Source organism: Chrysoperla carnea, chromosome 5 (genome assembly GCF_905475395.1).
Source record: "Chrysoperla carnea chromosome 5, inChrCarn1.1, whole genome shotgun sequence".
NCBI classification, from domain to species: domain Eukaryota; kingdom Metazoa; phylum Arthropoda; class Insecta; order Neuroptera; family Chrysopidae; genus Chrysoperla; species Chrysoperla carnea.
This window is the reverse complement of record NC_058341.1, coordinates 32,287,649-32,304,772: the sequence shown is the minus strand read 5'-3', so window position 1 is coordinate 32,304,772 and position 17,124 is coordinate 32,287,649. Positions and strand designations below refer to the sequence as shown.

Genomic DNA, 17,124 nt, shown 5'->3' with positions numbered 1-17,124 from the left:
TAAACTTCACTCATTCAAAAAGCTTTTGTCCTGATTTACACCAAATAAGTATTATTAAAAAAAAAAAAACACTATTTACATCATATTATTATTATATTTTGCATTTACAAAAACCACTTCTAATTTATTACGAAAACAGTGTAGAGTGTCATGGCATCTTGAATGACATGACGACATGTTATACAATCATTTTTGTTATACGCCTCCCATACAATCATTCAAGTTATCAGCAGCTATGACTAAATGATTCTAATGTTGTGACTAAGGATTCATCATTAGAAACTTTTATCCAACTGATTTATTCTTAGTGGTCAGAAACCTATTCACCTTTTCTAACATTTTGTATAACTAAGGTGCTGATTTTCCGTAAGGCAAACTAGGCACGTATCTAAGAACGCAATGTTATTCAAAGAAACGCGCGCATAATTTTGGGGAAAATGCTCAAGAATACACAAGAATAAGGCCCCTATTCTCGGTTCGCAGTTCATTTATTTTAAGTCTAAATAAAAGTTTATAGACTACTGCAGCCAAAACATTTTTGAAATGTCTTAATTTACCAGGTAATTACAAGGCGTCAATCGGGATAGAATTAGAAGATATCGTTTAGGAACGAGACTGACTCTTTCGGAATACTTTGTTTCTTCAACAACTAAGCGCATTCTAATGATATCTAATGAAGTAGCCAACGATTTTTGGCACTAACTTGAGTCGTCGTAATAACAACACAGGAGTTGGTTGGTTACATGTTTAGGTATACTTTAATAAAATTGATTCGAAAATCCTTCTCGTTGAAATTTGAACACTCAACTCTGGCTAGCACCGCTCTAGAATACAGTACTATAATAGTACGTGAGATATGTTACTCTAAACCAAATAACTAACACGTACAGATATCCGGTACAGAGTTTGATTTAGATTACAAGATGCCTTCAAAACATAATTGAATAAAGATATCCGATCCGGAAGAAGCACGTCGATGTAGAATACGATAAGCCTGATTTTACTAACTATTTGATCATTAAAAATAATCTACAAATTGATTTTTTTTTAATTTTCTGGCTAATTTTTTCAAAAATGAATTGGAATAAAATGGTAAAATCCGGTTCTTTTTATTTCGGGGCGAATAAACAAAAATGTGTTTTATTTGCCAAGGATTCCTTCCGCATCAAACGATTGTCAACTAACTACTTTTCGTAGCAAATTTCCAACCAACAAAGCAACTTTTATCTGAGAAATTTGTTTCTTAGACCCCTGATTTCAAGTTAAAAATTTTCCTCCAATGTATAACCAATACATTCTGAAAATATCTTTTTGAAAAACCAATTTTGGTTGCAAAAGTTGCTTGTTTTGTAAGAAGCTTATAAAACGTTGTCCATCGTTTGATCCGGGTGGTGTCCTTGAGAAAACAAAAACACATTCCTCCATTAACCGTCCGTTTTTGTAAAAATTAGAAATTTTTTTCAATCGTTTAGTTTTCAGATTAGTAAATAATCAGGGTCTGTTTATATGTAGGTAATGTACCTACGTATACAGGACTGCTGACGATATATGTCTATAATTTAACAGATATTCTACCTTTATTAACGGATATTAAAATGTATTCCGGTGTAAATGTGTAAATAATATTGGTAAAGTTTTAGTTAGTACCTACGTACTACGTATATATTATCTACATGCAAACTAACACAACATACTACACAGTACTATTTGCTACTAATTAGCATTCAAAAAATTATATTTTCAATTAGTTTCATAAACATCTTTTTAATATAACTACGCGATTAAGGCAATTGAAATATTTTCCAAAAACAAATTTCCCCAAATAATACCTACAAACTAAACTTAGATGCCCTTTTCTTTTATTGCAACTCGGTCTAACAGCTAAAGGAAATGCATAGCGTTTACTACAATGCTGGTATGGTATAGAGACAGATACATATAGTATCTATGTTAGCATAAGTAATATTACAATATTGAATAAGGCTATCCACCAGAAGTATTATGGGTATCGCCAACCAGTATGAGCCTGACGCCCATACTGCATTGACTCGTCCGCCATAATTATTGATCATGTTACTATTCCGTCAATACAGTGTACAGTATGGCGGTCACGTCGATGTTGACACAGTGATATCCAGAAAAAATTTCTAAGTGTATAGTTTTTAATACAGGATATGAAGAAATCACGTATCCAGAAATAGTTTGGAGGGCGTTTTACGAACTTTTGACGACCAGCTTTTGGGTAGTTAATAATTTTATACATTTCATGCCTTTACTTTTGATTTTTTTTGTTACCTCCTAGCGTTCAACCTTTGTTTGATTTGAAAAAACACATAAATTTGATTCATTTTGCGATTGAACGACATAGAAATGTAAAACTTTATACACTTTTGAGATCATGTTAAAATTTGAAAGTGACATTAAAATTGATTAAAAAGAAGAAGTTATAAGCATTCAAAGATTATTGCCCATCTCCTTTCAGTATCTCTATGGTGACATCGGGCAATGACGTCATTAACCTACACCTTCCTCTTTGTTTAATTAAGAATTTTAAACGTTCATATTTTGCGAACTTTTAAAGATTTTCAAAAACCAACTTCACTTTTCTGCCCGTGCAGTGAGAATTCTTCACCTGAAGTGATAAATAAAATTTTGTCAACAAGCCTATTGGTAGAGGTATTGCCCATCAATACGATTTTAAAATAAATTTCTAGGCGTCGCGTCGTAACCTTAAAATTGTTTACCTAGAGTTTTAGGAGTATTTTAGTAAAATGATCTAATATACTTAGTCGATAGATAAATACTATGAAGTGAAATAGACGAAAGCTTGAAGAAGGTACTAACGGTAGCTTGACTGACCTATTTTATTGATATTTTAAATTAATAAAGATTTAACTAAAATGAATTATATCTTTAAAAGTTATTTTTTGAATGCTGCAGTTATCAGTATTTAAAATGTTTCACCTAGTTTATATAAACTTTATTCATTACCTACAGTTTCGTTTAACAAATGTTTTTTCAACTTACTTATTAAAAAAACATTCTCAAATTGATATAAATGGATAGGTAAGTTTCGTTTACAAAAAAACTTATGTGTTCTTAGTTTGTAATGGTTAGAAGTTATTATTGTAGAAAAAAATACGATATAAGTATGCTGGAACAGATCACAGATGGCTTATGCATACGATTTCTTTTAAAAAACAGAATTGAAGTAAAAAAAAAAAAAAAAAAAACCGTTAAATAAAGCAGGGACAAAAAAGTTGGCTATGGGGTGTGACCCTTGAATTTCACAGGAACTACTTTCCGGTATTATATAACAATAATATATACAAAAGAATGTTTAGGGTTTCGAATATCGTAAATAGAAATTTAAGTGTTATGTGAATAGACAATACCTACTTTAAGACACAAATAGCAAACAATAATAATAAAAATAAAAAAACCCGACTGCGTTAAATAAGTCCAGTACTTTACATGGCGTAAACTACCTAAGCTTTAACAATCGAGACTCATTATTTCGAAGATTGGAGCTGGTCTATTAGTATTTTTCTATGAGTATTATTACACACGATGCTAACTTTTGGGTGGGGTTAAATAAAAATTTTAAAAAGTTAGTTAATTTGATAATTAAATGCAACGATAAAGACAACAACAGTTGCTGTCTTTATCGTTGTTTTTAATTATCAAATCATCTATCGCACTAAGTGCTCTTTCATTGGATAAATTTATTTAGTTTTTATTATTTAATTTGGTTAATTATCCCGTAAATTAGGCATCATATCGAAATTTGGTAAAGAGCTTTTTCGTTCGTCTTTAAAAGCTTATTCAGGAAGTAACGAGTTCTGCAGTCAATTATAAAACACCTTGTATATATAGTAGGACAATCACTAATAACTCAGGCAGTCAATAAGGTATAGCTAAAAAAAGAAGCTTTTTTGCGGTATTAAGAATCATCATTTCTGGTTTTTTGTTTGTCATCAATATCAACTCTTCCAGATAAATCAAAAACAAAATTTTCACTTTTCAAATAAAAATGAATAAAAAGATCAAATCGATAAACCCTTGTTGTCACGAAGTGATAATATTTTCCAATATTTGTTAACAAAATACACATTCGACCTTGTTCAGCAGAAAACGCGTTATCTAAAGAAACGGGTGTTTTTTCTATGATCGTGGCATTCCTTTAAATTTAGCACCTTTATACATAGTGTACCTCTTTCTTACTACTGAAAAAATATATAGCATGTATTAAATTTCCACAGAAGCAGCCGCGTTTTTCTTTAGTTGAACAAAGCAATTGTAAAAACCTGCAGTGAACGTCATACCAACTCCATGTACAAACTCATAGAATGTATGGCAGGTTAGCACCACATTTTTAATTAGAACGCGTTTAAAATAAAATGATCGGAATATATCGCTACTATAATTTCTTTGCCTCTTTTTTAGTTGTTTCTGGTACGGAACTCTTAAATCATAACCAAAAATCGTCTCCGTTTAATTACTTTTCAGAGAAAAGCAAAAATCAAAATTGGTTCATCCGTTTAGGAGGTACCATATCACAGAATCAAGTACATCATCCAGTTTAACCTTTAAGGCAAACACATCAGGCCGAGGTGTCTAAAAATTAGGTGCCTTGACGCGCAGCTAAATGTATTTTTAAAAAAGTTTCTTTTAAATATGAATCTGAAAATTTTTAAAAACAATTTTCTAAAAATGTACCAATGCTGGACAGATAAAATTTATAGTCTTAAAATGTATAATATAAAAATTTAGAAATGAAAAAAATTAAACACATTCACGAAGGCGAAAATGATGCGGAATCAGCAAATTTAATAAATTCTGCCTTTCAGGTGGGAATTATAAGTCGGATAATTTAAGGGAGTAGCTGCGATTATCACTCCACCCCCCTATTTCTTAGCCTTGGATGTTCCTGTTACATTATTGTTAGGTACTCAGTTTATGAAAAGGACTTAATTGGTCTTATCCCACCTGTTGTGAGTACATAGAGGTTACAAAATTTAAAATGCATATTTTTTTTACAAGCATTTAAAATTTATAAGATGAAAGGTACAAAAAGCGAGTTATTTGACTCTCAATAGAATTTTAAGTTAAGCCCTTGGGCATTTTATAACGTCTATTATTATAAATTACAATTGACAAGTACCTACGCCATCTCTTATGAAAAGAAAAAAATGATTAAAGTAGATTTGATTATTTATATTTGAAAGTACATAACAATGTTATTTATTTATTTAACACATTACATTGAAAATTGATGATAGTAATGAAAATAAATAACCATATTTGTGTTAAAAGGGTTAGTTTAATAACACACTAATGTACAAAATACAAATATACAATGTAGTATTGTAAAGTCAATGTGATTGTGAATTGTAACTGGGCGGAAAAGAAGAATTCTGCAGTCTCGACACATCTGTAATGCGCCGTATGCGACAATATAAAGACGATGGATACATACTATAACGTAATGTTTTGAATATGAGTCAAATGAACAATTAGTCCAGTAACATGAGGGGGTATATATTGTTGAGATGATAATGGCGCAGCAGCATCCCGGCGAGTATCCAGGGCGCCGTTAGAACCGCGCCCGCAGTCAGTGTCCGATGTGCCGATGTTGATAAAAGCCGCGTGCTCTAGAGGCGGGAGAATGTTCGCTTGACGCATTGCAGGTGCGTGCTAGCCAATCAGAGCATCAATCTTGACAAGGAAGTGTTGTAAACAAGCCGCACCCTTCCAACTATAAGTTTCAGTTATTGCCATCAAACAAACTAGTTCCATAAAATATCTCAAAGAATACACATTTCGAGAATTTTATTTGTACATCAAGTATACATATTTAATATAAATTAATATTTTTAAAGTTTCTATGGTGTTTGAAAAAATTTATCATTAATAATAGCTGAAATTATTTTAAATTTAGATCGCGTATTAATACATAGTGGTTTGTGTCAGGGCCGCGGCATTGCGCCTGGCAGCAGTACCCGCAGTCGTTTGCTAACAGTTGATTCATCGTAATATCGTATTTATTCTATTCATTTCCAGTTGACGGTTGTGTGCAGTGCTATTGTGCCGCTTAGTGTAGACGCTGTGATATTATCCACTTAAATCTAAAATGGTTCGTATTGTTTCAAATTCATCGATATTATAAATACATTTTATTCAGTTCAAACTATTTTATTCATATAATATTTTTAAGATTTAACCATTTTTTACCTTTGTTTTTCTTATGTCAAATCACTTGATAGAGAACCGGTTGAATAATTTTGCCGCATTGCAGATAGAAGACTAGTTTAATTCTTCTATTTGATTTGATCACTTTTTTATTTAATTCTACTCTTTTTAATAAAATTATTTCAAAAATGGTATATATTTATATAATTTTCTTGTAGAATGTATTAGAATGTTAGTCAACAAAATTTTTTTACCCACCTAAAAGTTAATTTTGGCTTAATGTTGCTATAAATATCAATTATTATTTAGCAATGTCAAATCATGTTTTTTATTTGAACTTTGGATATGCCAACATTTTATTTACAACCAGTTATATTTATCATTTTATAATTAAGTGACAAAAAAGTACGGTTTTTGGGGGGATATCATTTAAAAAAACCAGTGATGTAGTGATAGTGTGTTCAATTTTCCAGGCTGATCAACTAACCGAAGAACAAATTGCCGAATTCAAAGAGGCATTCTCATTGTTCGATAAAGATGGAGATGGAACCATTACAACTAAAGAATTGGGAACAGTTATGAGATCACTTGGCCAGAACCCCACAGAAGCCGAATTACAAGATATGATAAATGAAGTCGACGCAGACGGTATGAAATCCTTTTTCAAATAAATTACGAATGAATCATAAAAATATTTTGAAGTGTTCTAAGATTACAAATGTTATATCTATTTCTATTACCTCTTGAAACATTTTATTACTGCATAACATAACCTAAAATAATTATCGTATTTAGTTCAATATGTTATTCATATAGTTTGACTATCTCTGTCTTTCTGTTATGTTTATATAACATAAAAATGTCTTTTTCAATAATAAAACGCCGATATTTTAACCGTTAAAAAATATGTTTATCAAATTGTTTGTAATTAATCAGTTATTATAAGTATGTATTATCTAAAATTCTAAAGTACACGGTTTTTACATGCTTAATAATTATTATTAATTATATTTTTAAACGTAACTTTGGAACCTACGTGGTTTAATTGCAATTACAAACATGATCGTTTTTGATGAATTTATTTTTTATTTATTCACGTAGGTAAATTATTCAGTGACATAATTTGTAATGGAAATTTTTTGTAAGTGACACTTAAGTTCTGTATAAGAATAATAGAGCTCTTGTAAAAATAAAGTTTCCAAACAAATTACAGAATTATCTTAAAAGCTTTAATACATTTAATGCCCTGGCACTAAATTTATAGATTTTGGGTGTTTGGAACATTTGGATCAATCAACCCCACATTACAGAGTAATGGAAACTTTGTTATTTAAACGTTTACTGTTGACAAAAAAGGAAATTTTTATGAAAATGTTTTATGCGATTTGTCTCTAGTCTTCAATAACTCGAAAAACAAAATGGGTCACTGAATTGGAAATTACTCGAGAATGCTTCTATAGCTGTATTTCCTTTGATACTCTCCAATTTTAATGAGCCGAGTTAGTTCGGGAATTGAAACAACGGGTTAGGATATTTTTGAAAGGAATATTCTTGTAAGGATTTTAAAAAAAACAATTGTTTTTGTAGAAGTTGTGGCAAGTACACCAAACTTCAAATTGGTTTTTACAAATCGACTTTTTCTTTACTCTCAACTTTTGATGGGGGATTAATTTCATTGTTGCTTATTATGGCAACAGATCTGTAAAATTCAACCTTTAGAGTTCCCTGAATTTTCACAGATTGAATGGTATGATGAATTTTCCTAGTTTGACTGTGTTCCTGGGGTAGGTAATGGAAAATACAGGCTTAGTGGTCTATACAACTTTGCTGAAACCGAATTTAAAATAAAAAAGAATTAGTACTGGGCTAATTTAATTTTTATGTTCATTGCGGAAATATATTGATTAGTATAAAAAAGAGGGGTATTAGGTTCCATCCTAAAATGAAAAAATTGAATGTTTGCATGTTTACTGATAATAAATAAATATGTGCCAACATCTAGATGGTATTTTTATGAGTGAAAAGGGTATGTCTTTACCATATTGACTATCTAAGGAATTGACAATCATTAGTTAGAACATTAATCGCAATGTATTTTTAAGTACATTAATCTAATCTTTTTTAAATTTATTGATAGTCGTAATTTTTCATTTTTATTTTTCATTTTATGAACTTCGTGTTTTTTGTATTGAGTTATTCGCAAAATTATTTTAGAAATCTGCAACATCTTAATTAAGTGAAAATTTTTAAAGGCGTGAGCTGTTGAAATCGCATTACCGAATAATAAAAAATTTTCCTAATGCTAAAGTATGTACGATTTTTCGAGGTCAGATTTTCTTTTGAAAAAATCATTCAAAGCACTCCGGAATTCGAATCACTGCCATATCATCTATTCTGGTTCATATCTATAGCCAACTAAGCCAAATGTTAAATTTAAAATTTTAATGTTCTTCATTAATTTTAATAATTAAAGATGGAAAAATGGTATTGAATTTTTTAGGTTCGAATCGAAATCAGATTTGGACGGATAATTATATTTTGGATTCTTTTTAATATTAAATATGTTTTGAATAGTGAGCGAAAAAAGGAATTTTTCGGGAACTTGCGAATTGCCAATACTTTTCAATATGAAGTTAATTAAAAATTTATAATTGGAATTGGCAGATCGTTAGAGAAATATGGTGCATCTAGACACTCCTACACGTGTTGACTTACATGCCAGTGTAAACAAATTAATTTGCGCATGGTTAATTGATTAAAGAATTTCAATGCCTTCATTAATGTACTACAATAAATGTGGCAACTGAATTTTGGATTAAAAAAAGGGAATGCCGTACCGAAATTAAACTCCAAACGATTCAGCAGTTTTGTCTCAAACAAATTTAAAAAATGTTTGAAAGTTTAGGTGTGTATTATTTTGACACACATCAGTTTCCACCCACTTGGGTGGGCTCCTAAAATTTATTTTAAGTCAAATTCAGCTTAATTTTTTTTTTACTTGATTTTGTTTAAATTATAGATGTTGGCACCTTGATTATTCTTATCTAAAATTTTGAATGTTCGCAGAAATTATTCTGCGTAAGACGATTTACTTTCTCAACTGGCGTCAATTATTATCGTAAAGTAAATGAAACAGAATACTCTCTTGAATACACAGCGTTAAAAAAATGTTGAAATCTTTAAAATTAAATCATGTGGAAAACTAACACGGCTTTATTGCTTGCTATTTATTCTTAATAGATTTTACCGTGGTTTTGTTTAATCATCAGTACCTGATTTGTTTACATTTTTTTTCTGAGGTAATACCGTTGAACGCCATTTAAATATTACCCATTTTTATTCTTCGATTGCTTTGTAATTTAAGGGGAGATTTTTATTTAATAATTATGTTTTAGAAAAATATCCTTATAAAACAAAAGCTGGTTAATTTCTGTGTCATGAAAAATCAACTACTATGATCTGATCGGGGTTCAAGGAATTTTCATCTTACGGTTCTCTATAATCCCCTTTTTCTTTGGCAAATATAATTTTTTTTGGAAAGGTTAAGCACCATCGATAACATATTTTAGAATATAATGAAAAGTATTGATCTGAAGGTGCTATTTGCATCGTTGACAAATGTGGGTGTTGAATTTTCTTTTCATGAAAAATATTGACGATAGAAAAATTTTCTGTATTCGTCAATACGAATGTTAATGGTATTATTTATTTTCTTTATTTGCGAATACCAATTTAAATATCATCTAAACCGAATATAGCCGAAACTGAACGAAGTAACCAGGCTCCCTGCTCTTAATGAATTCGATAGAAGTTAGTTACGAATAGTTAGTGATTTTTGTAAAACGTTTGAACGTTTTTCAAATCCATAACCTCTAAGATCCTTTACGATATCCAAGCTTTTCGATGAGAGATCCTAGAAAGATAAATTCAAAATATAAATTAAGTAATATTCTAATTATTTTTACTAAAAAATATTTGTTCGGAATTTTCCTAGAAAAAACGCTCTATAATTAATATACGTCTATTAAATACATAAGTAGTACGTCTGTAGGAATATGTCAAATTTTAAATTATGTAAACAAAACAAACCCATCAAAATGCTTTTTGTCATATTCAACAAGTCTTTGATCGAAAATTTCTTTAGAGTTTAAACTGCTCAAGTCAGCCCAAAATATTCTTGCTTGCCTTACGCCATATTGATGGTGTGTGAGTTTCAGAGTTGAGGTGGCAGAAAGTGGAACTGAATTTAAGTGATTAGGCTAGGCAAGTAGTTAAGTCTTTATTGATCCCAGACATTTGCCTAGCGTTTTGATTGAAAGGCATATTCAGGCTGCTAGTTGAACGGCACCGTTTATTAAAAAGCCTAAGCTGGTTGGCTAAGACTGCACTTGGGCCCAATAATAATATATTTACAAAATCCAAGTTGTATTATTACTGTTGCTGCGGGGAAAAATAAACTACGCTAGTGCCAAACTACTTTTTACACGATAAATCCGGCTGTAACACATTTCTTAGGTATTAGATGAATTTTTTTATGAGTAAATTTAAAAGGAAATATACCTAAAATCAAATGGTGGAACAAAAACTTCTTAGAAACATCAGTTAGTCGCATATGTGTTTTACATATGATTAGTAAATTTTTTAAATAAGTAATATTAGTCATCGTTTATATTAAACAAATAATCATGTTAATTTTAAATATAGACCGTGAGCCTATAATGAATCGAATTTTTGTATGATTATTTTTTTAACCATTTGGAGGATTGATAAAAATGGAAGTTTCAACCGTGGTTTGAGTTACCGGACTTCTCGAATTAAGTATTTCAACTTTCATATTTCGATGATGTTTCAATGCCTTTTCTTTTAAATATACACACATTTTCACGTTATTAGATGCTTTTTATCAAAATGGAATTTGAATTTCCAACGTAGGCGGAAAGGGGGTTAAATGAAAACCACCTTCCTTAAAATGGACTGTACAGATAAATTTTCAACATTTTAGCTCAACTTGCAGAAGCTGTAGATTCACACAAATCATCAAAACCGCGGAAATTCATGATATTTCGTAATGAAACTCGTGAAGAGGGCTGGCAAGTTGAAATCCCTCCAAAAGTCACTAGATCCACCTATAAACCGTTTTTCAACGCTGTAGTTCAATCTGGAGGGGATGTATAGATAATAATAGCATAAAACTCATTTTTATAAATCGGCTTACTTTAACTCAAGGGGGTCGCTGGAGACTCCCGAATTAGCAGGGAAGAAATTTATTGAATACCAGACATTCCTCAAACCTTATAGTGTTTTTGGGGGTAATCAAATGAATTTTTATAATGTACCCCTAACCTTCTCCGTTGAGAAAATTGACTTCCTCGGCCACAATTAACCAAGCTACCTTCACCATTCGTGTAAAAGACAGACAAATAGAATCACAATAAATTCTCTACGTTATGGGCTCACGGTCTTAATAGTTTATTTTTATAAAATACAAAAAAACTACAAAGATTCACATTTTAATACAAAATAATTTACATAATATCTTCAATACAAATATTTCTCTTTTTTTACAAGTTCTTGTTCAAGGATGCAATGATTTATTGTGTGAAGATGTCAAAATAGATTATTATTTTTATTCCATAATAATTATGACAACACAATAATACACTTAGTTTTTCTTATTGTAATTAGTCAATTGTGGAAAATGTTATTTTTTTTTACGTTATTGGAAATAATTATGGGCGATTATTTAATCACGTTTATTTCCGTTGTTTTCACAAATATGTATTATTTTTAATTAAATTAATTGTCTAAAATTAATAATCCAAAAATGTCTGTTAATAATAATAAATTTAGAATGTAAATCTTTCTAACTAAAAGCATTTTCAAAATGCTTTTTTAGTGTTTCCAAATCTGTCTAAAAAATACATCTTTTTATGATAATAGAGTATCTTTTTATGATCTTCGTTTTCATTGTCAATACTACACCACATAAATGACGTAGAATTCAAACTTGGCCAATATTGGCATTGTTATTTGCCAATAACATATCTGTGTTTGCCCTGCTCTATCTTGGGGTCAACTATTGAATATAAAATTCCTGAAATGGTTTTATACCTCAATTATTTTTTACATGCGAAAGGTTCAGTTTTATGAAAAATTGTATACTTTCAATACGTTATTTAATAGAGCGTGAATTCAACATTCATGTTGATAAAACTTTTGCATATAATGAAGCTTCTTTTACAAAATTGACGATTCTGTCGTCATATATTTAAAAAATTATAAAAGGAATAAAAGTCTAGTCCAAGAGACGGTATATGGTCGATCTTCACTCATCAGATAACCAGATGAGACATATATTTTTAACCATTCCTATCATACTTTTTCTATAGAAAAATATTCATGACGATTTTTAATTAAATTAATTAAATCATTTTTTACTATGACTGGTTTTTTTCAGGCAAGCCTACACCATTATTTTCGTAATTAAATTATCTTTCTTCTGATACCAATTTCGATTGGTTAACAGATCGATGTAGTTACCTTTTATGGCTTAACCTGTTCGTATGATATAAACAGGTCTACAACGATTTGTTAACCAACCAAAATTGATATCAGAAGAAAGACAATTGAATTACGGGAAAAATGGTAGATAGACTTACCTGAAAAAAACCGTCCATGGAAAAGAAAAACTTTTTTGAAATTAGTTTAATTAAAAAGAGCCCTGAACACTTGTAATTGGAAAAACTATAATATGTTTCATCTGGTTATCAGATAGGTGAAGATCGACCTTATACCGTCTCTTGTACGTACTATAACTAACTGTACACTTCGAAAACTTACATCAACTTCAAACTCTAAAAATTCTAGCTAATCTTGTAAGTAGTGATTTATTCTTGCTAATCTTGAAAGTTGAAATGCGCTTTGATGTCAGATACAGTTAGAAACAAATGAAACAGGTGGGACAGATGCATTGGGCACAGGTATTCTTATCGAAATACTTGTAAGTGTAAGTCTTCTACTTACGTTGGTGGCATCTTGGTCGCTGATCTGAAAAATCATGAAGCAATTTGCTACAAAAAACTACTCATCGTGTATTAGAGAAATGATTAAGCTTATTTTTTCACGCAAGCATGATTTGGTATTCCAATCAGCTTGACTGACTTGCTATTCAATATCTAGGAATTCAGTGCCTCAACATTCTTGGATATTTTCAAAACAACTTGGACCATAAATTTTTCCATAATAATAAAAAATAGAACATTTTCTTGCTAAAAGAAAACTTCTCAGAACGCTGAGCTCGACTGACTAATTAGAAAATTGTCAATGAATTTTTTCCAATTTTTTCAAGGCCACAATTTTGTCGTTATTTATAAAATTTAAATTTATTTAAAAAAAATGAATGGTAGGTATAAAACGAACATGAACTGTGCACATGCGCCATCTAGATAATAGAACATATAGATGATTGATAAAACAACTGTGCGCTATTATTTGGGTGTAAAATTATCCATATAGTGTACGAGTATTATGGTGCCTGCCACCTGTTTGTAAGATGTTTGAATCTCTGTGTCTTTTAAAAATAAATTTTTTGATATATGTTTATAATGTCTATCGTATCTATGCATATAATGATAGATAGATAGTTTGGCTGTTAGTAGCTTATTACACTCACTATACTTTATAGAATTTTCTAAATGATTGTTCTAAATATAGAATATTATTTGGTGAAAAGTAATGCGACACAATCTCTCTCATATTGCACATAACTAAACACGTTGTTGTTAGTGTATTAACAAAAACATTACACCTCAACTGTGTGAAGCTCTATTTTTAAATATTATTTATCTATAAATAATTTTCAAGAAATTATAATATAGTCAAAATCGGTTTTAATGATGAAATGGCTTATCCAAACTGAATTCAAATATTGAAAAATGAAGAAAATAAACAAGCCTGACCATTTGCGAGGGATTGTAACCCTGTAAGATGCTTGAAAAACTACTTTTCTCGTAATTTTCTTGATCACAACTGGCAGGTAGAAAATCCCACCAAAATGAAATGTCTTTTTTAGAATATTTATTTTTAATACTAAATAACATCCTATGAAAATTTCAACTTGCCTCAAACATACTTGCATTTATTTGCAAAATGATAGTAATTGTTCTATTGTCTCTTTTTCTTCGCTGCTTCTTTTGCAATAAATGCTTAGTTACCTGTGATTATCTCGTTTCTGTATTTTACCTTCTATGTTCTCCGAAATAATCCCATTTTATGGTTTTATCCATTAACATAAAATTTTGTCAACCTAAACCATTCATTTTTACCATAATGGTGCAAAAATCAAAAGTTCGACAAACCGTGAAGCCCTGAACTAAACTAACTGTTTAGTAGGCTTCAGAATACGTCACAAGTCAACATAAGTATGTTAAGTAATTTTTATGTAATTGAAGGTTAATTTTGTGGTTTTTTCACTAAAAATCATCGCAATCCGACCTTTCGATAAGATAATATTTAGTGAGTCACTTACTAGTAACGTAGGGCCATAAAATATATCACTTACAACGCCAATGTCGTTAAAACCAATTTTGACTATATTCATATGTATGACAGGAGAAATGTTTCGTACGTTTTTGAAATGAATTGTGAAATAAAAAAAGGTTTTTATCATCCTATTTTATTGATTTTTATTAATTATTCATTTTCATTCAACCTTCTGAGGTGGCATATCGCGCATGCTCAATTTATCATCATAATTTACTGATAAGATTTCTGTACTACATAGTTTTCTACTGTTGTAATTTTTGTAATCTGTATTTATGTTTAATTGCTTTGTACATTTGTTTCGCTTCATAAACATTGCAAGTTGTTTACAGTAAATTTAAATTAGAAAAAAAATCTGGCAATAAATTAAGTTTGTTCAAAGTTGCATTTTTATACATGTATATATGAAATATATCAAGGTATACTAAGTTTAGCCCCGCGTTAGTAACGCATGACAATGTTGATGCTAAGAACGAAACTTTGGTATAGGTATTCATAAAATTCATTGCCGGTTGTTTGTCTGAAAGTCTGTTCGTGTATCTGTCAACACGATAACTTAAAAACGAAATGATATTTGAAGCTGAAAATTTTATATAATTATATTTTTATATTTTTAAAGTGAGGTCGAGTTCGTAAATGAGCAACATAAGTCAATTGGGTCTTGAGTCCATAGAATCCATCTTGTAAACCCTAAGAGATAGAATAAAAGTTTAAATAAAAGAAAGGTTCCTTACAAAAAAATGAACAACTTTTGTTTGAAACTTTTTTGGTTAACATCACTGCTTACTCGCGAAGGCGCAAATTATATAATAAATGTTATATTGAAATATCAGTTAAATGTGTGTGACCTGTATGTACGTGTAGCTATCTAAGAGTGGCTAGCTTTCTTTACTTACATCACACACACACAATAAAGATTGCGTAATCAACACGGTCTTTACATGGTATTTCAACAAGTAACTCAGTTAGTTGTTGGTTTTCACTTGTTTGTATTTATAACCGCCAATTTATCTTCCACATCCGCCAAAACAACAATTAAGGCGACGCGGCGTCAAGATAAATGCACCAAAATTCAGCTTGACCAGATGACTTAATTTTTGTACTCACTAAATTTGAACTAAATAATATTTTTGTATTTAATCAATAATTAAAAATATTTAACAAAATTGATGAAATAATTTCACATATTAGGGGATAACATGTTACTTAATATGTTTGAATATAAATTATGTATTTTTATACTCAATTGTTTTAAAACTAATTATATTCTTTAAAAGTCCGTTATAAAACTGTATTAAATTGGATGGACTAACTTACCTGCACCAACCATAGAACAAGCACCAACCATATGTTCAGCATTTATAGTGTGTATGTGACTTCACAATGTTGAGAAGTTCAATAGTTAATAAATAAACACAATAAAGTACTTCCATATCGTGTAGGATCAGTGATTCCCCATAATTTCGGGCTGGACTTAAAATTCAAAACTGTCCAATCGATTGACAGATGACTACTATGTGTACTCAGCGAAGTAGTATCTGTATCTGAGTGGTTAAGACTCAATACAATCTCCTTTGACTCTAACCAAAATTACCAGTCTTTCCAAATTAAACTTCTCTGAACAAGCTGCTGTTCCTGAATAATACTATCTTCAGGAAGGTCACTAAATAATAAAAAAGAGAAAAGCATATGAGTGATATTACGGGTTAGAATACAAATTAAGGCGTCCCTAAGATAGTCATCTTAAAGTAACGTCATAGCGATTATTTCGTAGAAGATTCGTCCCGTCTTAAATTGGCCATTTTTTTATAATTTCTCTCATTTACGATTTGTTAACTCAGAAATGAACAGCTCCAAATAATTTTAAAGAGTAGTATTATTAACGCAATTGAGCCATTTCTGTTTCTGAAATGTTCAAGAAATTGTAAATAAAATACTATCATACACAACAAGTCAGGTTTTTTAACTATACCTGCATACAGAGGTAGTGCGAGGATTGCTAATCATAAATTTTTACTTAATTGATTAAACAGGTTTCAATTATAAATTAAATATTTTCAAATAATTTACAATTTTAAAATATTTTAAACAATTTGTTATATTTATTAATTACTCGAATTATTTTTAAAAAAAATGAAGAAAATCGATATTCGATGACTCGATAAAAAATTACTAAAACACTTCTTTAATTCAGGAAAAAGTGACAGTAATTGTCCTATTGTCTCTTTTTCTTCGTTGCTTCTCTTGCAATAAATGCTTAGTTTCCTGTGATTATCTCTTATGTATTTTACCTTCCGAAATAATCCCATTCCATAGTTTTATTGAACGCACTGAGCTAAATTCTCCTTCACTTATTCTGACTTGCCACATTAACGTTTAACTAGCAGACTG

The 17,124-nt window shown here is 30.1% G+C and overlaps 1 protein-coding gene across 1 annotated transcript in view; it reads left to right on the top strand.

Moving 5' to 3' along the window:
- Positions 1-5,928: 5,928 nt before the first annotated feature.
- Positions 5,929-17,124, top strand: part of LOC123301652 (calmodulin) — a 29,628-nt gene continuing 18,432 nt past the window's right edge. Inside the window, exons 1-2 of the mRNA XM_044884488.1 lie at positions 5,929-6,136; positions 6,666-6,840. Of these exons, the coding sequence (XP_044740423.1) occupies positions 6,134-6,136; positions 6,666-6,840 (178 nt within the window). The 5' untranslated portion in view covers positions 5,929-6,133. The remainder of the gene's footprint in view (positions 6,137-6,665; positions 6,841-17,124) is intronic.